Source organism: Anolis sagrei, chromosome 3, assembly GCF_037176765.1.
Source record: "Anolis sagrei isolate rAnoSag1 chromosome 3, rAnoSag1.mat, whole genome shotgun sequence".
Lineage (NCBI taxonomy): Eukaryota > Metazoa > Chordata > Lepidosauria > Squamata > Dactyloidae > Anolis > Anolis sagrei.
In genome coordinates this window covers 1,311,219-1,338,282 of record NC_090023.1, presented here as the reverse complement: position 1 = coordinate 1,338,282, position 27,064 = coordinate 1,311,219, and the positions used below count along the sequence as shown (strand labels likewise).

Sequence of the window (27,064 nt, the reverse complement as noted above, 5' to 3'; positions counted from 1 at the left end):
AAGCCTTTGGCTGACATAACCCATCTGGAAGTGGCCTGTGTGTGACCTGCTTGGATGGTGTGTTTCCACTGGCAGAGCAGGAGAGGCCTGAACACTGGGCAGGAGGGGTTGGGCTAGATGTCCTCTGGGTTCCCCTCCGTGGTGTGAGGCCTTAGGCTGACATAAGCCACCTGGAAGTGGCCTGTGTGTGACCTGCTTGGATGGTGTGTTTCCAATGGCAGAGCAGGAGAGGCCTGAGCACTGGGCAGGAGGGGTTGGGCTAGATGTCCTCTGGGTCCCCCTCCTTCCCTTCCCTGAGTGCCTGCCTTGGGGGCGTGTCTCTGTAGGCCCCGCCCTTCCTGCCCGGGAGAGGGGCGTGGCCAAGGAGGAGGAGGAGGAGGCGAGGGTGCTGAGGCTTGGCTTCCTCTTCGGCTTCTCCTTCTCCTTGCTGGGCGGCCATGGGGGGCTCCTCCGTGCTGCTGCTTCCGCTCCTGGCGGGGGCCTTCCTCCTCCTCGTTCTCTTCGTTCCGGGCCCTTCGGAGGGCTTTCCGGGCCGGCCTCCCCTTCCTTCTCCTCTGGCGGCGTCCCTGCGGGAGTCGCTTCCCTTGTTGGGGTCCCGCCTCGGGTGGAGGAACCTGACCTGCCCGGCCTGCAAGGCCCTCTTCGCCGCCATTGACCTCACCGTCCAGGTAGGAGGGAGACCTCTCATACTCCTAGGGACTCCCCCCCTCCCTCCTTAGGCAGGAAAGGCCTCCTCCTCCTGCTATTATTATTATCATTCTATTATTATTATTATCTGAAAGAGCCCCTGGAAGCAAGGGAAAGACTCAGACCTAATTCCACTATTATTATTATTATTATTATTGCTGATATTGTTACTGTTATTATATTCAAAGGCCTTTAGAAGCAAGGTGGAGAGACAGAGCTGCTATTTATTATTATTATTATTATTATTATTATAACCCCTGGAAGCAAGAGCAAGAGCCAGGTCTACTTCTACTAATTCTATTATTATTATTATTATTATTATTATTATTATTTTCTATTATTATCATTCTGTTATTATTATTATTATTATTATTATTAGAACCCCTGGAATCAAGAGAGAGAGTCAGGGCTTCTACTACTGCTACAACTATTATTATTATTCTATTATTATTATTATTATTATCTATTATTATCATTCTATTATTATTATTATAACCCCTGGAAGCAAGGGAGAGAGCCAGGGCTTCTACTACTGCTACTACTATTATTATTGTCATTATTATTATTATTATTATTATAAGACCCCCTGGAAACAAGGAGGAGAGCCAGGGCTATTAGTACTCTTATTATTGTTCTATTATTATTATTATTATTATTATTATTATTATTATTAGAACCGCTGGAACAAGGGAGAGAGTCGGGGCTTCTACTACTGGTACAATTATTATTATTATTATTATTCTACCCCCTGGAAGCAAGGGCAAGAGCCAGGCCTAATTCTACTACTACTACTACTACTACTATTATTATTATTATTATTATTATTATTATTACTGTTATTGTTACTGTTATTATATATATTGGAAGCAAGGGCAAGAGCCAGGTCTACTTCTACTTTTATTTTTACTGTTATTGTTACTGTTTATATCGATATAAAGGCCTTTGGAAGCAAGGTGAAGAGCCAGGGCTGCTATTATTATTATTATTATTATTATTATTATTATTGCCCCTGGAATCAAGGGCAAGAGGCAGGCCTACTACTACTATTATTACTGTTATTGTGTTATTTATATATATATACACACACACACACATATATACACACACACACACACATATATACACACACATTCAAGGGCCTTTAGAAGCAAGGCAGAGAGCCAGGGCTATTAGTACTCTTGTTGTTGTTGTTGTTGTTGTAAGAGCCCCTGGAAGCAAGGGCAAGAGCTTGTAATATTATTATTACTGTTATTCTTACTGTTTATATATGTATAAAGACCTTTGGAAGCAAGGGCAAAAGCCAGGTCTACTACTACTACTACTACTATTATTATTATTATTATTATTATTATTATTATTATTAATACTGTTATTGTTACTGTTATATATATTCAAGGGCCCCTGGAAGCAAAAGGGGGAGCCAGGGCTATTAGTATTGTTACTATTACAATTGTTATTACTATAATTTTAAAAGGGCCTCTGGAAGCCAGGGCGAGAGCCAGGGGCATTACTGTTGTACTTGTTGTTGTTGTTGTTATGATAGTAAAACATTCTCTGGAAGCAAGGGCAAGAGCCAGGCCTACTTCTACTACTATTATTATTATTACTGTTCCTGTTACTATATATATTCAAGGCCCTTTGGAAGCAAGAGGGAGAGCCAGGGCTGTTGTTATTGTTGTTGTTGTTGACTCGCCTTAGGGGTGAGAAAGGCAGGATAGAAATATTGTAAATAAATAATAATAAATAAATATTAGGAAGGACTTCCCAGCTGTGAGAGCCGTTCAGCAGTGGAACTCTCTGCCTTGGAGCGTGGTGGAGGCCCCTTCTTTGGAGGCTTTGAAACAGAGGCTGGATGGCCATCTGTCAGGGGTGCTTTGAATGCAATATTCCTGCTTCTTGGCAGAATGGGGCTGGACTGGATGATGGCCCAGGAGGTGTCTTCCAACTCTTCTAGGATTCTATGATTCTATGTTCAGCAGTGGAACTCTCTGCCCTGGAGTGTGGTGGAGGCTCCTTCTTTGGAGGCTTTGAAACAGAGGCTGGATGGCCATCTCTCAGGGGTGATTTGAATGCAATATTCCTGCTTCTTGGCAGAATAGGGTTGGACTGGATGATGGCCCAGGAGGTCTCTTCCCACTCTAGGATTCTATGATTCTATGTTCAGCAGTGGAACTCTCTGCCCTGGAGTGTGGTGGAGGCTCCTTCTTTGGAGGCTTTGAAATGGCCATCTGTCAGGGGTGCTTTGAATGTGATTGTCCTGATAGCCCACCAGGTCTCTTCCAACTTGAGGATTCTAGGTTTCTATGATTACTATTGTAATTAGTATTTAATTAGTATAATAATAGAAGGGCCTCTGGGTGCAAGGGGGAGAGCCAGGGCTATTGTTGCTGTTCTTATTTGGTACACAACAGAATTAGTACACAACAAACAAGGTCACTCTGCTGGCTTCTGTATTGGGTCACACATTGGACGCTTCCCAAGTGTCCAGGGCTGGGTGATGTGTCAGCAAATAATGCGTGCAGATCCCAGTATGGTGGCCTTTTGCCAGTGCCGATTGTTTTTAAGTGCAGGCCAAGGTCCGGAGGCACTGCACCCAGTGAGCCCATCACCATTATTACTATTTTGCTGACAGAAAAACACAGTATGTCACAACAAATGAGATCTCTATGCTGGATTTTGTATCACAGAATCACAAGTCGAACACTTCCCAAGCGTCTAGGATTGTGTGATGTATTTTCGAATTGATGCACACATTATTTGAAACACAACAGGATGAGTCCACAGCAAACAATTTCACTCTGCTGGCTTTTGTATTGGGTCACATACCGGACACTTCCCGAGTATTTAGGACTGTGTGATGTACCGGCGAATAATGCATGCAGATTTGAGTAGGGTGTACTTTTGCCGATTTTGTCAGCGGTGATTGTTTTTAAGTGCAGGCCAAGGTCTTAAGTGCCCACCACCACTGGGACCCCCTTGACTGGCTTATGCCAGAGTCTTTGCAGTTCGATCTTTTCCAGTTGCTTCTCGTCAATCCTTCAGTCACTTGGGATTGCAACACTGATGATCCATACTTTGGTTTTTTCCATGATCATGAGATCAGGAGTATTCCTAGAATCCTAAAGTTGGAAGAGACTCGTGGGCCATCCAGCCCAACCCCATTCTGCCGAGAAGCAGGAAAGTCACCTTCAAAGCATCCCTGACAGATGGCCACCCAAGCCTCCAAAGAAGGAGCCTCCACTGCGTATTGTGCTCCAGAACTCTGTCCATCTGAATTCAGAACTCTGAATAAATATTATAATTATTATTATTGTCACAAAAGCACAGTGTGTCACAGCAAACGAGATCGCTCTGTTGGGTTTCGTATCACAAAATCACAAGTCGAACCCTTCCCAAACGTCTAGGATGGTGTGATGTATTTTCGAATGATGCGCACAGATCCCAGTCTGGTGGCCTTTTGCAGTTGACAGATCGTGATTTTGTCAATGTTTATTGTTTCCAAATGCCGACTGAGATCTTTTGGCATGGCACCCAGTGCGCCCATCACCATTGGGATTACCTGGACTGGTTGATGCAATCAGAGCCTTTGCCGTTCGATTTTGAGGTCTTGATAGCGGCTGAGTTTCTCCTCTTGTTTTTCCTCAATGCGACTCTCACCCGGAATGGTGACATCAGTCATCCAGACGTTTTTCTTTTCCACAATCGTGATGTCTGGTTCCAAAACTTTCTCAGTCTGGATTCGAAAGTCCCACAGGATTTTTGCATGTTCATTTTCCATGACCTTTGCAGGCTTAAGATCCCTTTACCAGTTGTTTACTCTTGGCAGGTGGTCCTTGTGACATAAGTTCCAATGAACCATTTGGGACACAGAGTTGTGCCTCTGTTTGTAGTCCGTCTGTGAGATTTTCTTGCAGCAGCTGAGGAGATGGTCCATGGTTTCCTCAACTTCCTTGCACAGTCTGCATTTTGGATCATCAGATGATTTTTCAATCCTGGCCTTGATGGCCTTTGTCGTGATGGCTTGCTCCTGGGCTGCAAGAACCAGGCCTTCTTCTGCCTCCTTCTTCAGGGTTCCATTCATGAGCCATCACCAGGTCTTCTCCTTGTCAACTCTTCCTTCAATCTTCTCAAGGAACTGCCCATGTAGTTCTTTGTTGTGCCAGCTGTCAGCTCTGGTTTGGAGTGCAGTTTTCTTGTACTGACTCTTTGTCTGCTGCTGCAAGAAAATCGCCCAGACGGACTACAAAGAGAGGCACAACTCTGTGGCCCAAATGATTCACTAGAACAGTGTTTCTCAACCTGGGGGTTGGGACCCCTGAGGGGGTCGCGAGGGGGTGTCAGAGGGGTTGCCAAAGACCATAAGAAAACACAGTATTTTCTGATGGTCATGGGGATTCCATGTGGGAAGTTCGACCCATATCTATCATTGGTGGAGTTCAGAATGTTCTTTGATTGTAATGCACTATAATTCCCAGCAACTACAACTCCCAAATGTCAAGATCTATTTTCCCCAGGCTCCACCAGTGTTCACATTTGGGCATATTGAGTATTCGTGCCAAGTTTGGTCCAGATCCACCATTGCATGAGTCCACAGTGCTCTCTGGATATAGGTGAACTACAACTCCCAAACTCAAGGTCAATGCCCATCAAACCCTTCCAGTGTTTTCCATTGGTCATGGGAGCCAAGTTTGGTTCAAATCCATCACTGATGAAGTTCAGAATGCTCTTTGATTATAAGTGAACTATAAATCCCAGCAACTACAACTCCCAAATTACAGCTCCCAATTCTCCCCCAACCCCACTAGCATTCACATTTGGGTGTATTGGGTATTAGTGCCCAGTTTGGTCCAGTGAATGAAAATACATCCTGCAGATCAGATATTTACATTATGATTTATAACAGTAGTAAAATGACTGTTACGAAGTAGCAACGAAAACAATATTATGGTTGGTGGTCACCACAACATGAGGGACTGCATTATTTATTTTATTTATTTATTTATTTATTGCATTTGTTGACCGCCCCTCTCAGCCCGAGGGCGACTCGGGGCGGTTCACAACAACAAAAAGACAGTGTACAAGAACCGAGACGATACAGACCAGACAATACAACATAACATATACTTAAACTAAAAAACCGCTTCGTCAAGTCCTGGGGTCATAGCCAAAATTCACAGTCCTAGTTCAGTCCATAGTCATTGAATTCACTCAGTTGAAGGCCTGCTCGAAGAGCCATGTTTTCAGGCCCCTACGAAAGGCCATCAAGGAGGGCGCCTGTCTAACTTCAGCAGGGAGGGTGTTCCACAGCCGGGGGGCCACCACCGAGAAGGCCCGCTCCCTCGTCCCCGCCAGACGTGCCTGTGAGGCAGGCGGGACCGAGAGAAGGGCCTCCCCGGATGATCTCAAGGCCCTCGTGGGCTCGTAGGCCGAGATGCGGTCTGCAAGGTATTTTGGGCCGGAACCGTTTAGGGCTTTGTAGGATAACACCAGCACCTTAAATTGGGCCCGGTAGCAGATCGGCAGCCAGTGGAGCTGGGACAGCAGAGGCGTTGTATGCTCTCTGCTTCCAGCTCCCGTTAACAACATGGCTGCCGCGCGCTGGACTAGCTGGAGCTTCCGGACCGTCTTCAAGGGCAGCCCCACGTAGAGAGCGTTGCAGTAGTCGAGGCGGGATGTGACCAAAGCGTGTACCACCGTGGCCAAGTCAGACTTCCCAAGATACGGGCGCAGCTGGCGCACGAGCCGAAGCTGTGCAAATGCTCCCCTGGTCACCGCTGAAACCTGGGGCTCCAGGCTCAGCGATGAGTCCAGGGTCACACCCAAGCTGCGAACCTGCGCCTTCAAGGGGAGTGCGACCCCGTCCAGCACAGGCTGTAACCCTATACCCTGTTCGGCCTTGCGACTGACCAGGAGTACCTCTGTCTTGTCTGGATTTAATTTCAGTTTGTTCGCCCTCATCCAGACCATTACAGCGGCCAGGCACCGGTTCAGGACTTCGACGGCCTCCTTAGTAGCAGGTGGGAAGGAGTGACAGAGTTGGACGTCATCTGCGTACAGGTGACACCGCACCCCGAAACTCCGGATGATCTCACCCAGCGGCTTCATGTAGATGTTAAACAGCAAGGGGGACAAGATGGAACCCTGAGGAACGCCACAGGTCAACGGCTGCGGCGTTGAACAGGAGTCCCCCAACAACACCTTCTGGGTACGACCCTCCAGAAATGATCGGAGCCACTGCAGAGCAGTGCCCCCGAGGCCCATCTCTGCAAGGCGCCCCAGAAGAATACCGTGGTCGACGGTATCGAAGGCCGCTGAGAGGTCCAGGAGCACCAACAGGGACACACTCCCCCTGTCTAGCTCCCGACGGAGATCATCCACTAAGGCGACCAAGACCGTCTCGGTACCATGCCCCGGTCTGAAACCAGACTGTGCCGGATCCAGATAATCCGTGTCTCTCAAGAATACCTGGAGTTGTGAGGCCACCACGCTTTCCATGACTTTGCCCAAAAAGGGAAGATTGGAAACAGGCCGAAAGTTGTCCAATTTAGTGGGGTCAAGTGATGGTTTCTTCAACAGCGGCTTTATAACAGCCTGTTTTAGGCTCGCTGGAATCTTGCCTTCCCGAAGGGAGGCGTTAACCACCACCGTTACCCACTCGGCCAATCCCCCTCTGGCCTCCTTAAGAAGCCAGGATGGGCAGGGGTCTAGGATGGACGTGGTGGGTCTCATCCCTCCAAGTACCTTGTCCACATCCTCGGGTTTCACAAACTGAAAAGAATCCAACAAAATCTGACAAGCAGGTGCTTGTGTCACATCCACGGAGACTGCATCTAAAGTGGCGTCCAGCCCGGAACGGATCAAAGCGACTTTGTCTGCAAAGAACCGAGCAAATGCTTCACAGCGCGTTGCCGAGTTGTCAGGGCTCCCACCGGTAGGGGGAGTTAAAAGACCTCTGACAACCCGGAACAACTCCGCCGGACGGTTCTTTGCAGGCGCAATAGTGGCCGCAAAGAAAGTTTTCTTTGCGGCTTTTATTGCCGCGGCGTATGCCCTCAAAGAGGACACAAACCGTGCTCGGTTTGACTCGCTTGGGTCCGATCGCCACACGCTCTCTAGAACCCTCTTCCTTCGCTTCATCGCTGCCAGCTCCTCGGTAAACCAAGGGGCTGGTTTAGCTCGGTTACTTGAGAGGGGACGTTCCGGAGCGATCATGTCAATAGCCCTGGTCATCTCCCCATTCCAGAGAGCGACCAAGGCCTCGACATTGTCGCCTACCGCGGTAGCGGGAAACTCCCCAAGAGCCGTCAGGAATCCGTTCGGATCCATTAGCCTCCTGGGGCGGACCATCTTAATGGGTCCTCCACCCTTGCGGAGGTTAGGGGGCGCAGTAAGCCTAAATCTAATCAGGAAGTGGTCGGACCACGGCAACGGAGAGATGGACAACTCCTCCACACCGCCACCCTGCTCCCATCCCTGGCAGAAAACCAAGTCCAATGTGTGTCCAGCACAGTGGGTGGGGCCAGTTATTTGTTGGGACAGCCCCATGGTTGCCATGGCGGACATGAAGTCCTGAGCTGCACCTGTGAGGGTTGCCTCGGCGTGGATGTTGAAGTCCCCCAGCACAAGGAGCCGTTGGGACTCCACCGCCAGGCTCGAGACCACCCCCGCTAGCTCAGGTAGGGAGACTGTAGTGCAGCGAGGTGGACGGTACACTAACAGAATCCCTATTCTGTCCCGGTCACCCACCCTCAGGTGGACGCATTCAAAATTTGTGGTCTGCGGGATGGGGCTCCTGGTTAGATGGATGGTATCTCTATAGACCACTGCGACCCCGCCTCCCCGTCCTCCGGCTCTTGGTTGGTGTTGCACGGAGAAACCTGGAGGACAAAGCTGGGAGAGATTTACGCCCCCCGCTTCATCCAACCAGGTCTCCGTGATGCACGCCAGATCTGCCCGTTCCTCCAGGATTAAGTCCTGGATCCAAGTTGTTTTTCCGTTGACAGACCTGGCGTTCAACAACACCACCTTCAAGCCAGAGGGCCCGCTCACCTGGTTACACCAAGTTACCTTAGGAGACCTATTGGGGATAGTTAATTTAGAGAAGCGGTCCGAATTAGGCCGAATTCGAGGTCTCCTTCTCCCGCATCTCCTCCTTCCCACCACGACCTCTATGGGGACCCCTCGGCTAGTGGAACACCTCCCCCCCTCCATGCCGCCGTTGTGAGCTATAAGATTACTTTCTTGCCAGCATCCCCCCTCCCCCCTCCCCCCCCCCCTCCCCACCACACTCTCCATCACAGGCTCCAGGCCACCTCTTCTTCTGCCCCCTCCCCAACACCAGAGCAACACAAACAGTACCCAAAGGGGGGCGGGGGACCACATGGGTAGCAGCAGTACGGGAGGTAGTCGATGTTCCGACTGCTTCAATAGACCAGTTCTTAAGGAGCAGTCCGTCGGTGGGCGTGAATGATCGAAGTTAATTAGCAGCAACACATGTTCAAGGCACAGTTAATAAAGTGCTAGGTCTAAAGTGCTCTACTTATTGATATAAAGTGCGGCACAGAGGGACAGGAAAAGGGCGAAAGTGCTGGTGCAATCTAGCAGCAGATGGCAGGCACCTAGGTGCTCTAAGTCGTTCTTATTACAATGGTGAGAGATGGTAACAGTGGCTACCAGGAAAGTGCTAGTTGATATTGTACGATTGCCTCTTATGGGCAAAAGATGGTGGTTAACTAAATATTGCTATGACCCCGATAGGACTTTAGACGGTTGATAACCAGCGGTTATGCTTCCGGAGTTGATAACTCGGGGGTGGGGCAGCACAGATGGTTAATCACATTCTGCTCAGTAAATAACGGCGAAGAAGCCGGCTTAAGATCTACACAAACTTAGGTCAACACAAGGGAGATCCACACAAAGACGGTTCGCACAGCTTAAAGATCTACACAAGCTTAAGGTCAGCACAAGAGAGGTCACGACATTAGGGGGGGTCACGACATTAGGAAGGTTAACCACTGCACTAGAACTTCTTTTCCTTCAATCTTCTCAAGGGACTGCCCATGTAGTTCTTTGTGGTGCCAGCTGTCAGCTCTGGTTTGGAGTGCAGTTTTCTTGTACTGACTCTTTGTCCGCTGCTGCAAGACAGACTACAAACAGAGGCACAACTCTGTGGCCTAAATGATTCACTAGAACTTCTGTCACAAGTACCAAAGAACTCGTAAAGGGATCATAAACCTGCAAAGGTGGTGGAAAATGAAGACGCAAAAATCCTGAAGGACTTTCGAATCCTGACTTTAATTAGAGCAGGTTCTTGGCTTCCCTTTCCATCTTCTTCCAGGGCATCGTGTTTTTCTTCTTCAGCTGCTTGTTTGACTTGCAAGAGTCTTCTTCTGCCGCCAGAACTTCGAGACAGGTAGAGCCAGACAACAAGAACAACAACAACAACATTATTTTAATGGGGCCCCTGGAAGCAAGGGCCTGCAGGAGAGAGGGAAAGGCCGTTGTTGTTGTTGTTGTTGTTGTTGTTTAGGAGGTTCCTCTCATGGGGTGCCAATCTCTCCTCCGCCCTGGAAACCCACTGAGTTAAGTTTGAGCAAGTCTTGCAATCGCTCGAGTTCTCTTCCATGACTTGAAGGCATCGAACCACAACAGCAACAGACTGTAAACCAACATAATCACGATGCCATTGTCTTTTAATGAAGGCAGAAGCTTATTATTATTCATTATTATTCATGCAGGAAGAAGGCCAGAGTCAACGGAGCCGTTCGGTTAGCATACATTTCCATACTCGGTGCTCCAGGAAGCGAAATGTTAAACGGCCAATTAACGGAAGATAACATTTAGTTGTGAGAGCCGTTCAGCAGTGGAACTCTCTGCCCTGGAGTGTGGTGGAGGCTCCTTCTTTGGAAGCTTTTAAGCAGAGGCTGGATGGCCATCTGTCAGGGGTGATTTGAATGCAATGTTCCTGCTTCTTGGCAGAATGGGGTTGGACTGGATGATGGCCCAGGAGGTCTCTTCCAACTCTTGGATTCTAGGATTCTATGTATGGTTAGGACAAAGTGTTCCGTTCCTTGTTTGGCTTCAAAGCCTCCGGAACAGGCCTCCAAGCGTTTTGGACTTCAACTCCCACCATTCCTAACAGCCATCTGCAAACCCTTGGAATCAGATGGTCATCCAGCCTCTGTTCCAAAGCCTCCAAAGAAGGAGCCTCCACCACACTCACTCCAGGGCAGAGAGTTCCACTGCTGAACAGCTCTCACAGTCAGGAAGTTCTTCCTAAAGAAAGGAGATTCCACCTGAACATTAGGAAGAACTTCCTGACTGGGTTGTTGTAGGTTTTTTCAGGCTATATGACCATGTTCTAGAGCAGTGGTTCTCAACCTTGGGGTCCCCAGACGTTTTTGGCCTTCAACTCCCAGAAATCCTTACAGCTGGTAAACTGGCTGGGATTTCTGGGAGTTGTTGGCCAAAATCTTCTGGGGACCCCAGATTGAGAACCACTGTTCTAGAGGCATTCTCTCCTGACATTTCTCCTACATCTATGGCAAGCATCCTCAGAGGTTATTGAGGTCTCACGACCTCTGAGGATGCTTGCCGTAGATGCAGGCGAAACGTCAGGAGAGAATGCCTCTAGAACATGGACATACAGCCCGAAAAAACCTACAACAACCCAGTGATTCCAGCCATGAAAGCCTTCGACAATACAACTTCCTGACTGTGAGAGCTGTTCAGCAGTGGAACTCTCTGTCTCGGAGTGTGGTGGCGTCTCCTTCTATGGAGGCTTTGAAACAGTGGCTGGATGGCCATCTGTCGAGGGTGCTTTGAACGTGATTTATTATTTATTTATTTATTTGATGCACTTATTAACCGCCATTCTCAGCCCATTAAGGGCGACTCATGGCGGTGTCCTGCTTCTTGGCAGAATGGGGTTGAACTGGATGGCCCATGAGGTCTCTTCCAACTCAAGGATTCTATGAGATGGCCGTAAGTTGGAGATACCTTGAGATATTTTAGAGGGCCGTAAGTTAGAGATACCTTGAGATGTTTTAGAGGACCATAAGTTGGAGATACCTTGAGATGTTTTAGAGGACCATAAGTTGGAGATCCCTTGAGATGTTTTAGAGGGCCATAAGTTGGAGATACCCTGAGATGTTTTAGAGGGCCATCAGTTGGAGATCCCTTGAGATGTTTTAGAGGGCCATAAGTTGGAGGCACCTTGAAATGTTTTAGAGGGCCATCAGTTGGAGATACCTTGAGATGTTTTAGGGAGCCATAAGTTGGAGATACCTTGAGATGTTTTAGAGGACCATCGGTTAAAGATACCTTGAGATGTTTTAGATGGCCATAAGTTGGAGATACCTTGAGATGTTTTAGAGAACCATAAGATGGAGATACCTTGAGATGTTTTAGAGGACCATAAGTTGGAGATACCTTGAGATGTTTTAGAGGGTCATAAGTTGGAGATACCTTGAGATGTTTTAGAGGGTCATAAGTTGGAGATACCTTGAGATGTTTTAGAGGACCATAAGTTGAAGATACCTTGAGATGTTTTAGAGGGTCATAATGGCCCTCTTCCAACTCTTGGATTCTATGACCTTGGCCTCTACTTAAAAGCAATCGGCACTGACAACATTACCATCTGCCAGCTGCAAAAGGCCACCTTACTGGAATCTGCAGGCATTATTTGCCAATACATCACACAGTCCTAGACACTTGGGAGGTGTGTGATGTGTGATCCAATACAACAACCAGCAGAGTGATCTTAGAATCATAGAATCTTAGAGTTGGAAGAGACCTTCTGGGCCACCATCCAGTCCAACCTCATTCTGCCAAGAAGCAGGAACATCGCATTCAAATCACCCCTGACAGATGGCCATCCAGCCTCATAGAATCATAGAATCCAAGAGTTGGAAGAGACCTCCTGGGCCATCATCCAGTCCAACCCCATTCTGCCAAGAAGCAGGAATAGTGCATTCAATTCACCCCTGACAGATGGCCATCCAGCCTCTGCTTAAAAGCTTCCAAAGAAGGAGCCTCCACCACACTCTGGGGCAGAGAGTTCCACTGCTGAACGGCTCTCACAGTCAGGAAGTTCTTCCTAATCTTGTCTGCTGTGGACTCATCTTGTTGTGTATAATAACAACAACAGCAATAATAATAATGCTGCATTGGGTCTCATCTGCTGCCTTAGCCTTTGGGTATCTGTTAGGAGCAAGGAGAGTTGGAAATGCCAAGTGCAGGCAGGAAGGGCAAGCGGTGGGTGAGCTAGGCTTCCTCCTGATGACTCTTCCCTATTTGGGTGGGGGGCTTGGGGCTGCAACCTTCCCCTTCCCCCCCCCCCCCCTGTTTGTTTGTGCACTGCTCCATCCAAATGCATGGTGTGTCCATCCACTTGGGCAGATGACACTGGAATTATCCAAATGCATGTTGTGCCCTTCCACTTTGGCACATGACATTGCAATTGGGGGAGGGGGTCACTCCCCCTCCCCTCCTTGTGTGCCCCTCCCTCACTGCTTCCCCCCCCCCCCCCTTTCTTGTTGTGTTGTTGTGGTGCGGCTTCCTGCTGCTGCTTCTAATCCAGGCCCTCGTGGGAGTCATGGGACTCTAAGCCTCGTGTCCGGTGGAAGGGGGGGGTGGGGGTGGAGAGGAGTCCCCTCCCCTTCAACTCCGCCCATTCCTCCTCTGGACAGATGACCGGCAGGCAGATCAGGCTGCCCTTCCCTCTGGGGATGATGGGAGCCTTCCTGCGGGGCGCTTCTGTTGACGCAGCCGGGCAAGATGGTCCTCTCCCTCCCAGCCCAGGTCATTGCTGGCCTTACACAACAACAACAACAACAACAACAACACATTTTATTTATTACCTGCCTCTCTTGATGGCACAAGGTGGGATACAACACATTCAAAAACAAATGGACATAAAAATACAATATATTACTAAAGTACATAGGTAAACACACACACACACAATCTATATAAATAAAAATGTAATGTTCGTTTGTGGTATTCACAGAACTCAAAAAACTGGGCGAATTGACACCAAATTCAGACACAAGACACCTAACAACCCAATGTAGGTCCTTCACCTAAAAAAATGATTTTGTCATTTGGGAATTGTAGTTTCTGGGATTTATAGTTCACCTACAATCAAAGAGCATTCTGAACCCCACCAACGATGGAATTGAACCAAACTTGGCACACAGTTCTCCCATAACCGACAGAAAATACTGGAAGGGTTGGGTGGGCAATGTCCTTTGGTTTTGGAGTTGTAGTTCACCTACATCCAGAGATCACTGTGGACTCAAACAATGATGGATCTGGACCAAACTCGGCACAAATACTCAATATGCCCAATGTGAACACTGGTGGAGTTTGGAGAAAATAGAAGCTTGACATTTGGGAGTTGCAGTTGCTGGAATTTATAGTTCACCTACAATCACGGGGCATTCTGGACTCCACCAACGTTAGAATTGGGCCAAATCTCCCACAGAGAACCCCCAGGACCACCAGAGTGGGCCACAGCAATGTGTGGCAGGGGACGGCTAGTATGATATATAGATACACGAAACACAGCCTAGAATTGACATATAGTGGTTAGGGAATGCAAATCAAAACTCATGATAAATGCAATAAGTTACTAAAGTGCATAGGTAAACACACACACACATACACTATGACATATATATATATAGAGAGAGGGGGGTATATATAGGTATATAGTGATTTGTATTTATGATGAGTTTTGATTGATTGATTGATTGGTTGATTGATACCCAAAGGCTAAGGCAGCAGATGAGACCCACTGCAGCATTGCTGTTGTTGTTGTTGTTATTGTTGTTGTTGATTTACATAATTTCTACCCTGCCCTTCTCACCCCCGAGGGAGGACTCAGGGCGGCTAACACAGGCAGCAATTCAATATTTATTTATTTATCGTGTCAGTGCAACCAGTCGATTATATTACATTTCTAACAGAACAAAGCAAAAAAACCCAAACAAAATACAAAAGTTGTGAGTTTGGTAGTGGATTAAATGTCCTTTGACCAGTCTCTGGCCCCTTGGAGTGCCTCTGGTGTTGCTGCAAGGAGGTCCTCCCTTGTGCATCATGTGCCTGGGCTCAGGTTGCATTGCAGCAGGTGGTCAGTAGTTTGCTCTTCTCCACACTCGCATGTCGTGGACTCCACTTTGTGGCCCCATTTCTAAGGTTGGCTCTGCATCTCGTGGTGCCAGAGCGCAGTCTGTTCAGCGCCTTCCAAGTCGCCCCGTCTTCTGTGTGCCCAGGAGGGAGTCTCTCATTTGGTATCAGCCATTGGTTGAGGTGCTGGGTTTGGGCCTGCCACTTTTGGACTCTCGCTTGCTGAGAGTGTCTCTGTAGATCTTAGAAAACTTTTTCTAGATTTAAGTCGTTGACGTGCTGGCTGATACCCAAACAGGGGATGAGCTGGAGATGTCTCTGCCTCGGTCCTTTCACTATTGGCTGCCACTTCCCGGCAGATGTCAGGTGGTGCAATACCGGCTAAGCAGTGTAATTTCTCCAGTGGTGTAGGGCACAGACACCCCGTGATAATGCGGCATGTCTCATTAAGAGCCACATCCACTGCCTGAGCGTGGTGAGATGTGTTCCACACTGGGCATGCATACTCAGCAGCAGAGTAGCACAGCACAAGGGCAGATGTCTTCACTGTGTCCGGTTGTGATCCCCAGGTTGTGCCAGTCAGCTTTTGTATGATATTGTTTCTAGCACCCACTTTTTGCTTTATGTTCAGGCAGTGCTTCTTGTGCTTTACACCATTTCTCCCAGGTATTTGGGTGCGCTGCAATGCTCCAATGGGATTCCTTCCCAGCCCACCCTCAGAGCTCAGGATGCTTGTCTGTTCTTGAGATGAAAGGCACATGTCTGTGTTTTAGATGGGTTGGGGATCAGCTGGTTTTCCCTGTAATAGGCAGTAAGAGCACCTAGAGCTTGGGAGAGCTTCTGTTCAACCATCTCAAAGCTCCCTGCTTGAGTGGTGATGGCACGATCATCAGCATAGATGAATCTCTCTGTCCCTTCTGGCAGTGGCTGGTCATTTGTGTAGATGTTGAACATGGATGGAGCAAGCACGCTCCCCTGAGGCAGGCCGTTCTTCTGTTTCCGTCATCTGCTTCTCTGGCCCTGGAACTCAACAAAAAAGCTCCTGTTCGGTAGCTGATTTCCTTGAGTGGTGATGGTACGATCATCAGCATAGATGAAGCTCTCTGTCCCCGCTGACAGGTCTATGAAGACAGCTCCTGTGATCTGCTGCCTTTCAAAACCGTTGCTTTCTTTTTTGAAAGCAATTCGATGCTACAATATCAGTAACACAATATAAAATCATAATACATAGCAGGCTAAAAACATTAACATTAATTAAAAATCACATAACCACATAGCTACATAATCATATAGTCACAACGTCACAGCCATTTCCGGTTGTCATAACAGTCCTGCGGTCCGGGTTCTGTGTTTAAAGTGCTGCTGTGCCCACTAGCCAAAGGCCTGGCTCCAAAACCACGTTTTTAGTTTTTTCCTAAAAGAAAGGAGGGAGGATGGCGATCTGATCTCGCTGGGGAGTGAATTCCACAAACAGGAGGCCACCACTGAGAAGGCCCTGTCCCTCGTTCCCACCAGATGAGTTTGCGAAGCTGGTGGGACCGAGAGCAGGGCCTCCCCAGTAGATCTTAAATTACGAGGTGGAACGTAGAGAGAGATATGTTCGGACAAGGTGGCCGAAGCCGTATAGGGTTTTATAGGCCAAGACCAGCACTTTGAATTGTGCTCGGAGGTCGACCAGCAATCTCTAACCACTATATGTCAATTCCATGCTGTGTTTGGTCTATCTATCTATCTATCTATCTATCTATCTATCTATCTACATATGTCATACACACACACATACCATATTATTCTATTTCTATGGAAGTAGCACCTGAAAGACAGTGAGACTCTTTGCAACAGACAGTGAGATGGCCTGAAAACCAGACACTATCCCAACAGGTTATGGGTCCAAATAGGCTTCTGCAGTTGTAGCCTGGTCAGATTTTGAGTGCTAGGAAAGTGAGGAAGGAAATGCTGGGAAGTTTTGGAATCTCCTGGCAGTTCCCACGAGACTGGAGAACGCAATATCCGTTCCCATGGGAACCTTCCAAGAAGTGCAGGCTGAGAGAAATTTGGGAGACAAATGTTTTTCTAGGTCAAGGTGCTTGGAACTGTGGAGCATAAAGACTCACTTTTCCCAGAGAATTAAAAATAAGATGAAATGCAGGTGCGTGAGAAACGATGTTATGGGAGGGATTGAGGTTTTTAAAGTGGTTCCTGCTGGTACAGTCCTTGTGAGAACAATGTTGCATTCAGGTGAAGAGCTCCCATTTTTTTTTTAGTCTGGTGTTCTTGGAAATTATGTATTAAAGTTTCTAAGTTGCTCTTGCTTTTAGTTCATCTGTGGCATAGTTTGCCTGCCTTGGATTCATAGAATCATAGAATCAAAGAGTTGGAAGAGACCTCCTGGGCCATCCAGTCCAACCCCATTCTGCCAAGAAGCAGGAATATTGCATTCAAATCACCCCTGACAAATGGCCATCCAGCCTCTGTTTCAAAGCCTCCAAAGAAGGAGCCTCCACCACACTCCCTCCGCGGCAGAGAGTTCCACTGCTGAACAGCTCCCACAGTCACAGAATCCTAGAATCAAAGAGTTGGAAGAGACCTCCTGGGCCATCCAGTCCAACCCCATTCTGCCAAGAAGCAGGAATATTGCATTCAAATCACCCCTGACAAATGGCCATCCAGCCTCTGCTTAAAAGCTTCCAAAGAAGGAGCCTCCACCACACTCCGGGGCAGAGAGTTCCACTGCTGAACGGCTGTCACAGTCAGGAAGTCCTTCCTCATGTTCAGATGGAATCTCCTCTCTTGTAGTTTGAAGCCATTCCTCCATTGCGTCCTAGTCTCCAAGGAAGCAGAAAACAAGCTTGCTCCCTCGTCCTCCCTGTGGCTTCCTCTCACATATTTATACATGGCTATCATATCCCCTCTCAGCCTTCCCTTCTTCAGGCTAAACATGCCCAGCTCCTTAAGCCGCTCCTCATAGGGCTTGTTCTCCAGACCCTTGATCATTTTAGTCGCCCTCCTCTGGACACATTCCAGCTCATGTTATCTTATATTTGGATATCTCTGTGGAAGGATTTTGGAGAGTGTATTTGATTGGATTTTTGGACTCTTGGCTTCCATAAAATTACCTTTTGGACGTTGATTCTCTGTTTTCAACTTGCTTATTTTTATATACTCTTCTTTTACTAGACTTTTACTTATTGGATTACCTGGCCAGAGTGTGGCTTGTGGTGAAAAGGCATTTCCGGGCTCTAGTGCAACATCTGCCGTGCTTTGCTTTGTGAGAGATGCCAAATAATAATTCTCGAGTCTTTTTTTTAAAAAATAATCTTTATTCACATTTTCCATATACATATGATTAAAAGAGAGCGATAGTTAAAAAAAAAGAGTAGAGCAGTCTAGAGAAACAAGAAGAGTAAGGGGAGGAGTAAAAGAGGAAAGCGGGTAAGGAAAGAGAGTGGTTGGGTAATAGACTTAAGGAAGTACGGGGTGGATAGAAGTGGGGGTATCCATAGTCAGAAAGGGAAAGTGTAGAGAGTGCATTAAAAGTAATAGAGACAAAAATCGAGGTTTCCCCCTTCCTTCGGCCTGTCTTCCGGGTGTCCTTTGCGAAGAGTTTCCTTTTCTTTCTTTCTTATTTTGTTGTTTTCTTCTTTTCTTCTGTTCAATTCCTCATTAGGGTCTTGGAAATATCTTTTCTCCCAGCTTTAATCTCTAAGTCATTTCTCTTTGAAGTATTCATCAATTCTTAGAATCATAGAATCCTAGAGTTGGAAGAGACCTCCTGGGCCATCCAGTCCAACCCCATTCTGCCAAGAAGCAGGAATATTGCATTCAAATCACCCCTGACAAATGGCCATCCAGCCTCTGCTTAAAAGCTTCCAAAGAAGGAGCCTCCACCACACTCCGGGGCAGAGAGTTCCACTGCTGAACGGCTCTCACAGTCAGGAAGTTCTTCCTAATGTTCAGATGGAATCTCCTCTCTTGTAGTTTGAAGCCATTGTTCCATTGCGTCCTAGTCTCCAGGGAAGCAGAAAACAAGCTTGCTCCCTCCTCCCTGTGGCTTCCTCTCACATATTTCTACATGGCTATCATATCTCCTCTCAGCCTTCTCTTCTTCAGGCTAAACATGCCCATTAGCTCCCTAAGCCGCTCCTCATAGGGCTTGTTCTCCAGACCCTTGATCATTTTAGTCGCCCTCCTCTGGACACATTCCAGGTTGCCAATATCTCTCTTGAATTGTGGTGCCCAGAATTGGACACAATATTCCAGGTGTGGTCTAACCAAAGCAGAATAGAGCATGGGGAGCATGACTTCCCTTGATCTAGACACTATGCTCCTCTTGATGCCTGAGGCCAAAATCCCATTGGCTTTTTTTGCCGCCACATCACATTCCTGGCTCATGTTTAACTTGTTGTCCACGAGGACTCCAAGATCTTTTTCACACGTACTGCTCTCGAGCCAGACATTGTCCCCCATTCTGTCTCTTTGCATTTCATTTTTTCTGCCAAAGTGGAGTATCTTGCATTTGTCACTGTTGAACTTCATTTTGTTAGTTTTGCTTTGTGAGAGATACCAAATAATCTTTCCAGAGACTGATCTCTTTTTTCTTCCTTCGGCCAGCTGGAGACGGGGGTGGAGCACATCCGTCGGCTGGCGGTGGCCACCTGTGAGCGCCTCCGCCTAGCCCGCCCGGAGGTCTGCCAGGAAATCGTGGGCCTCTTTGAGCACGACCTACTCACCGCCTGGATCCGCTCCATCCTGCGCCCAGCCGAGATCTGCGGCCTCCTCGTGGGTGCCGACTGTGGACACTGGGATATCTACTCCGACTGGAACGTCTCTCTGCCGGACACCCCGAAACCCCCCATAATTCCGCCACAGCCCCCTCCCCCTGGGGTCCCCTCCGCCAGGATCCTCTTCTTGACCGACCTCCATTGGGACCGAGGCTACCTCCCGGGCAGTGACGCGACCTGCAAGGACCCCCTCTGCTGCCGGGGAGGGGGCAACAGTAGCGGGGGTCCCGAGGCCGGCTTCTGGGGGAGCTACAGCAACTGCGACCTGCCGTTGCACACGCTGGAGAACCTACTGCAACACCTGAGCCGGGGACGTCCTGAGGCCGGGGGTCCCTTTGACCTGGTCTACTGGACGGGGGACATCCCGGCCCACAATGTCTGGGAGCAGAGCCGCGGGGACCAGCTGGAGGCACTGCGCACCGTCTCCGCCCTCGTCCGGAAATATCTGGGGCCAATACCCGTCTACCCAGCCGTCGGCAACCACGAGTCCGTGCCCGTCAACTCCTTCCCGCCACCCTTCGTGCCGGGGAACCAATCCTCCGCATGGCTCTACGACGCCATGGCTGATGCGTGGGCACCTTGGTTGCCCCCGGACGCCCTGGAGACCCTCAGGTGTGTATGTGGGGGGGGGGGGGGGTTCCATTTGAGGAGGGGTCCATTTGAGAAGGGGTCTTCACAAAGATCAGGATCAGGCTGAACCCCAACATATTCATTCTTCTTCCATGTGGACCAAAGTTGACTCAGTTATCAAAGGCCGCATTCCATAGCCAAGTCTTTGTTAGCTTCCTGAACGTCAGGAGGGAGGGAGCAGTTCTAATCTCCTGTGGGAGGGAATTCCAAAGCCGGGGAGCCACCATCGAGAAGGCCCTGTCTCTCGTCTTTTCTAGTTCAAGGTGCTTGAAACTGTGGAGACAGAGCATAAAAGACTTGCTTTTCCCAGAGAATTAAAAATAAGGAGATGAAATGCAGGTGCGTGAGAAACGATGTTATGGGAGGGATGGAGATTTTTAAAGTGGTTCCTGCTGGTACAATCTTTGTGAGAACAATGTTGCATTCAGGTGAAGAGCTCTCAATTTTTTGGTCTGATGTTCTTAGAAATCATGTATTCAAGTTTCTAAGTTGCTCTTGCTTTTAGTTCATCTGTGGCATAGTTTGCCTGCCTTGGATTCATGTCTCTCTGGCCTCAGAAAGGTGGCTGTATTAATCAACTGCAGGCCTGGGCCAACTTTGGCCTTCCCTCCAGGTGTTTTGGACTTCAACTCCCACAATTCCTAACAGCCGGTAGGCTGTTAGGAATTGTGGGAGTTGGAGTCCAAAACACCTGGAGGGAAGGCCAAAGTTGGCCCATGCCTGGTCTTACTTACTTTGGCAATGAATATCTCATCATTGAGTCTCAACCCACTCAACCTACTTTGTGGAAGCCACAAAAACAAAGTTTCCTGAGTAGAACGACGACTTTCAGAGGAAGTTCTGAACAAGTAAACAGGAAATAACACTTGCAAACCAGGAACAGAATATCTTCCAAATTGTGTGAGATAGTGACATTCCACTAACATCGGTGGAATTGCCAGAATCTGTAGCGCACGTATCTTTTGAAAGTGTATATCTGTAATATATATATATATATATATTATATATGCATATATATTGGATATCAGTGTATATGTATGTTTATATGTGTATATGTCTGTGTTCACATCTGTGTATATATGTATACACTTGTCTGTGTATATAAGTATGTATATATGTGTGTATGTCTGTATACATATGTATGTATGTGTACATGTGTATATATGTGTGTCTATTCATATGTCTGTATATGTCTGTATACACATGTGTGTATATATGTGTATGTATGTTTGTGTATATCTGTATGTATGTGTATATTCATATGTATATATCTCTGTGTATATGTGTATGTATGTATATGTCTGTATACACGTGTATGTATATATGTGTATGTATTTTTGTGTGTATGTATGTGAATATTCATATGTATATATCTCTGTGTGTGTATATGTGTATGTATATGTCTGTATACACGTGTATGTATTTTTGTGTATACGTGTCTGTATGTATTTGTATATGCGTATGTATGTGTATATGTGTGTATGTATGTTCATGTGTGTATATGTGTATGTGTATGTATATATGTGTATTTGTGTATATATGTGTATGTATACATGTGATGTGTATATGCATATGTATGTATGTGTATATGTGTATGTATGTTCATGTGTGTATATGTGTATGTGCATCTGTACATATGCATGTGTATATGTACAGATGCACATATGTGTGTACATGTGTATGTATATATGGGTATGTGTATATGTGCATGTGTATAAGGGTATGTATACGTGTGTATGATTATATGAGTATGTATACATGTTTGTGTATATCCATATGTATATATGTGTATGCATATGTCTATGTGCATCTATACATATGTATGTGTATATGTGTAGGCATGTATTTTTACATGTGTATGTGTACATGTGTGTGTCTGTATATCTGTTTGTGTATGGAGAGGGTCTAGATGCCCTCTGGGGTCCCCTTGTGGTGACGCTCCCCTCCCTTCTTCCCTTGCAGGGTGGGGGGCTTCTACACGCTCCCTGTGCTCCCCGGCCTGCGCTTGGTCTCCCTCAACATGAACTTCTGCTCCGAGGCCAACTTCTGGCTCCTCATCAACGCCACCGATCCGGCCGGGCAGCTCCAGTGGCTGGTGGGCGTCCTGCAGAAGGCCGAGGAGAGCGGAGAGAAGGTCAGCCGCCGCCTGGGGAGGGAGCTTGGGGCGGTCAGGGTGGGGGGTAGTCTTTCCAAAAGCACCAGGAATGCAGAGGGGGCTGGGATCCCCCCCTGCCCCACCCTGGCCACACTCAGCTGTGCTCTTCTTGACCACAGGTCCACATCATTGGGCACATCCCCCCTGCCCACTGCCTGCGCTGCTGGAGCTGGAACTACTACCGCATCATCAACAGGTGAGGAGGCTCAGACCTGAGTGGACCTCAGTGACCGTTGCTTGCCAGCGTGGCTTCTCTCTGGGGCTCAAGGGAGGGGAAGTTGGCTCTGCAGACCTTCCTTAGATCTGCTTTGGGTGGGTGGGGGTCCACAGGACACGCAGGACATAACCCACATCATCCTTGCATTGTCGTCACCCACGATTCTCCTCCTTGCAGGTTCGAGAGCACGGTGGCCGGTCAGTTCTTTGGCCACACGCACGTGGATGAGTTTGAGATGTTCTACGACGAGGAGACCCTCTCCCGCCCGGTGGGCATCGCCTTCGTGGCCCCCAGCGTCACCACCTTCATCGCCCTCAACCCAGGTGAGCTGCGCCCCCTCCCCTGCCATCCTCAAGGTGTGCTGGGAATTGTAGTTCCCTCTCTTGGCAATCTCCTTCCTGGTTGGTGTATTGATTTATTTACTTAAAGGTATTTATTTATTTATCGCAGTGTATCTCTACCTTCCGAATGCCGCGACCTCTTAATACAGTTCCTCATGTTGTGGTGACCCCCAAACATAACATTCTTTTGCTACTTCATAACTGTAATTTTGCTCCTGTTATGAAACATAATTTGGGAGTTGTAGTTGTTGGGATTTATGGTTCACCTACAATCAAAGAGTATTCTGAACTCCACCAACGATGGAATTGAACCAAACTTGGCACACAGAATGCCCACGACCCACAGAAAACACTGGAAGGGTTTGGTGGGCATTGACCTTGAGTTTGGGAGTTGTAGTTCACCTGGCACACAGGATTCCCATGACCGACAGAAAACACTAGAAGGGTTTGGTGGGCATTGACCTTGAGTTTGGGAGTTGTAGTTCACCTGGCACACAGGATTCCCATGACCGACAGAAAACACTAGAAGGGTTTGGTGGGCATTGACCTTGAGTTTGGGAGTTGTAGTTCACCTACAGAGAGCACTATATCTGGACCAAACTTGGCACGAATACTCAGTATGCTAATTGTGAACACTGGTGGAGTTTGGGGAAAATAGGCCTTGACATTTGGGAGATGTAGTTGCTGGGATTTATAGTTCACCTACAATCAAAGAGCATTCTGAACCCCACCAATGATAGAATTGGGCCAAACTTCCTACACAGAACCCCCATAACCAATAGAAAATACTGTGTTTTCTGATGGTCTTTGGTGACCCCTCTGGCACCTCCTGGCGACCCCTCCAGGGGTCCCGACCCCCAGGTTGAGAAACACTGATCCCGGTGGCAACCAGGAGAAGGAAGGTAAAGAGGGTGAGGGGGGCGGCTCTTGCTCCCCCCTCGCCCTCTTTACCTTCCTCTTCCTCCTCATGGTTGCTGCTGGGGCCTCTTTCCACCGCTTCGGTCCCATTGCACCTCCGCCGCTTCCTCAATCGCAAGGTCCAAGCGGTGGCAAGAGGCCCCAGCAGGGACGAGGAGGAGGAAGATGAAAGTAAACGTTGCACTCCAGGACAGGAAAAGCCCTCTGACTTTAAAACACCACACGTTGAATAGGAAAACAATCCTTTTATTGAAGATAATTTTAAAAAGCAGCAAAGTAAAAAAGCACTTTAAAGAAATAGGTAAATCCAATTAGGTAAGAAGATAAGCAGGAGCAAAATAGTCCAGGGAAAAGTTCAGCAAAGTCCATGAAAACAAAATCCACAGGCTAAGGCCTACCTCACACAGAGGCTTCTCTCACAGACTAAGGCCTACCTCACACTGTGAGGCCTCTCACAGACTAAGGCCTATCCTCACCTTCTCTCTCACAGACTAAGGCCTATCCTCACACAGAGGCTTCTCTCACAGACTAAGGACTTCCTCACACTGTGAGGCTTTCTCTCAGACTGAGGCCTTTCTCCCACTGAGGTTTACGTTAGACCGGCTGCTACTAAGCTTCAGGCACACCTGCTTATATTGAACTGCAGCTTTTGCGGAGTCATTGCATTAATTTCATCATTACAATGCTTGGCTCACATTTTTGTCATTAAAAATGCCTAGTTAATTTTTAATACTTCTGACAAGTTTTTCGGTCTGTAGGCCAGGTTCCAGTAGCATTCTTTCCTGACGTTCATTTCAGTGCATGGCTCACATTTTTGTCATTAAAAATACCGTGTTTTGGTCTGTACGGCCAGGTTCCGGTAGCATTCTTTCCTGATGTTCTACCTGCATCTGTGGATAATGGCATCTTCAGAGGTTTTGTTGGCAATGAAGCAAGTGGAGTGTCTGTGGAATGATGTCCAGGGTGGGAGAAAGAACCCTTGTCTATTTAAATCGAGTGTGAATGTTGCAATTAGCAAGCTTGCAGTCCAAAACTTCAATTCTTTCTTTCTCTCGTCCTTTGCAGGCTACCGCCTCTACCAGGTGGACGGTCCCTACCCAGGCGGCTCCTTCTTAGTGTTGGACCACGAGACCTTCATCCTGAACCTGACGGAAGCCAACGTCCCGGGGTCGCGGCCGGAGTGGCGCAGGTTCTATGGGGCTCGGGAGGCCTACGGCCTGCGCACCGCCTTCCCGTCCGAGTGGGACCAGCTGCTGAAGCGCTTTGAGGTGGAGGAGCCACTCTTCCGGCGCTTCTGGTTCCTGATGTACAAGGGCCACCCGCCACGGGAACCCTGCGAGGCACCCTGCAAGGCGGCCCTGCTCTGCGCCCTCCGCACCGGCCGCGCCGACGACCCCCAGCTCTGCCCCACGCAGGTCCAGGCGCTCCCCTTCCCCCAGATCCAGGCACTCTGGCGGCGCAAGCGCTTCTGCTAGCCTCGCCGGGCACGGACCCTGTCTATCCACGGAAGAGGAGGAGGAGGAGGGACTCCTGTGATGCTTTGCTGGACCTCGAGTCACTCTCTTCTGGACTTCGATTCACACGCAGCCCTGCAAACCTTGAAAAGGGTTTGGGACGAGAGAGAGCACCCTCTGGCCTCAGGAGGAACGGCAAATGGGGGGGGGGCAGAGGGTCCCCCAAAGAAGGAAGGCTGTGGAAGCATCGGGCCATTTCTCTGCACTGGTTTCCGGCGCAAGGGAGATGGGGCCACTCTCTCCGCTGCCAGACCCCTCCCCACATTCTATCCCACAATATTGGGGTCCTGCACAAAAGCACCCCTTGAAGAGGAAGAGGAGGAGCGGAGAAAGGAGCTGTAGTAGCAGGGGCTTCTGCCCCCAACCCTGTTGTTTTTGCCTTGCTGGCCCTCCAAAGACAGTAGCCCCCTCCCCTCAATATCCCAGTTCTTCCAAGCTCCTCTGTGGGGTCATCAGGGGAAGGAGGGTGGCCGAAGGGACCAAGGCTTAGCTGGGGGGTCAAGGGGCAGCCCCTTCCCCTCATATTTATGGACTGTTGAGAGGAGGGGGTGCACACCCCAGACCCCCCCCCCCCAATATGTCACCTGCCCCTCATTTGCAATAAAGGACTCTTTAATTCTGCCTCAGTGGAACAGCTTCTGTCTTCTTTGGTGGGGAGAGGGGCCGGCTGCTTTTGGGGGTGGGGGGGACGTCTCTTTCCTTGGCTGCGCACTCTCTCTCGTTGCAAAGTCGGTACAACAACCCCACGTGGGACTAGGAAATACAAAGTAAAGTTAGAATGGGCCCCTTGGTGGTGCAGCGGGTTAAACCGCCGAGCTGCTGAGCTTGCTGATCAAAAGGCTGGCAGTTTGATTCCAGGGAGCGAGTGAGCTCCTGCTGTTAGCCCCAGCTCCTGCCAACCTAGCAGTTCAAAACCATGGAAGTGTGAGTAGATCAATAGGTTCTGCTTCGACGGGAAGGTAAGAGCGCTCCACGCAGTCATGCCGGCCACATGGCCTTGGAGGTGTCTATGGACAACGCCGGTTCCTTGGCTTAGAAATGAACACCAGGTTGTTTTTAAGTGCAAGCCAAGGTCTTGAGGCACTGTACCCAGTGTACCGATCACACTGGGACCACCTTTACTGGTTTGTGCCAGAGTCATTGGAGCTCAGTCTTTCAGTCCTTGTATCGTGTCAGCTTTATTATTATTATTATTATTATTATTATTATTATTATTATTATTATTCTGACACAGAAGCCCAGTATGTCACAGCAAACGAGATCTCTCTGCTGGCTTCCGTATCCTAAAATCACAAGTCGAACACTTCCCAAGCGCCTAGGACCGTGTGATGTATTTTTGGATGATGCGCGCAGAACCAAGTCAGGCGGCTTTTGGCAGTTGACAGGTTGTGATTTTGTCAATGTTTATGGTTTCCAAATATCGACTGAGATCTTTTGGTACGGCACCCAGTGTGCCCATGACCTCTGGGACCAGCTGGACTGGTTGATGCCAGAGCCTTTGAGGTCTTGATAGCGGCTGAGTTTTTCCTGTTGGTTTTCCTCAATGCGACTGATGTCGCCCAGAATGGCGACATCAATAATCCAGACTTTTTTCTTTTCCACAATAATAATAATAATAATAATAATAATATCATTTCCAACTCTCCTTGCACCTGAACAGATACCCAAAGGCAAAGGCAGCAGATGGGACC

General features: G+C 48.3%; 1 protein-coding gene across 1 annotated transcript; it reads left to right on the top strand.

The window, feature by feature from the left end:
- Positions 1-400: 400 nt before the first annotated feature.
- SMPD1 (sphingomyelin phosphodiesterase 1) lies at positions 401-25,999 on the top strand. The gene is made up of 6 exons (XM_060767184.2): positions 401-668; positions 19,429-20,210; positions 22,191-22,362; positions 22,503-22,579; positions 22,778-22,923; positions 24,925-25,999. The coding sequence occupies exons 1-6, from the start codon at positions 438-440 to the stop codon at positions 25,332-25,334; spliced, it is 1,818 nt and encodes a 605-aa protein (XP_060623167.2). The 5' UTR covers positions 401-437; the 3' UTR covers positions 25,335-25,999.
- Positions 26,000-27,064: the final 1,065 nt, after the last annotated feature.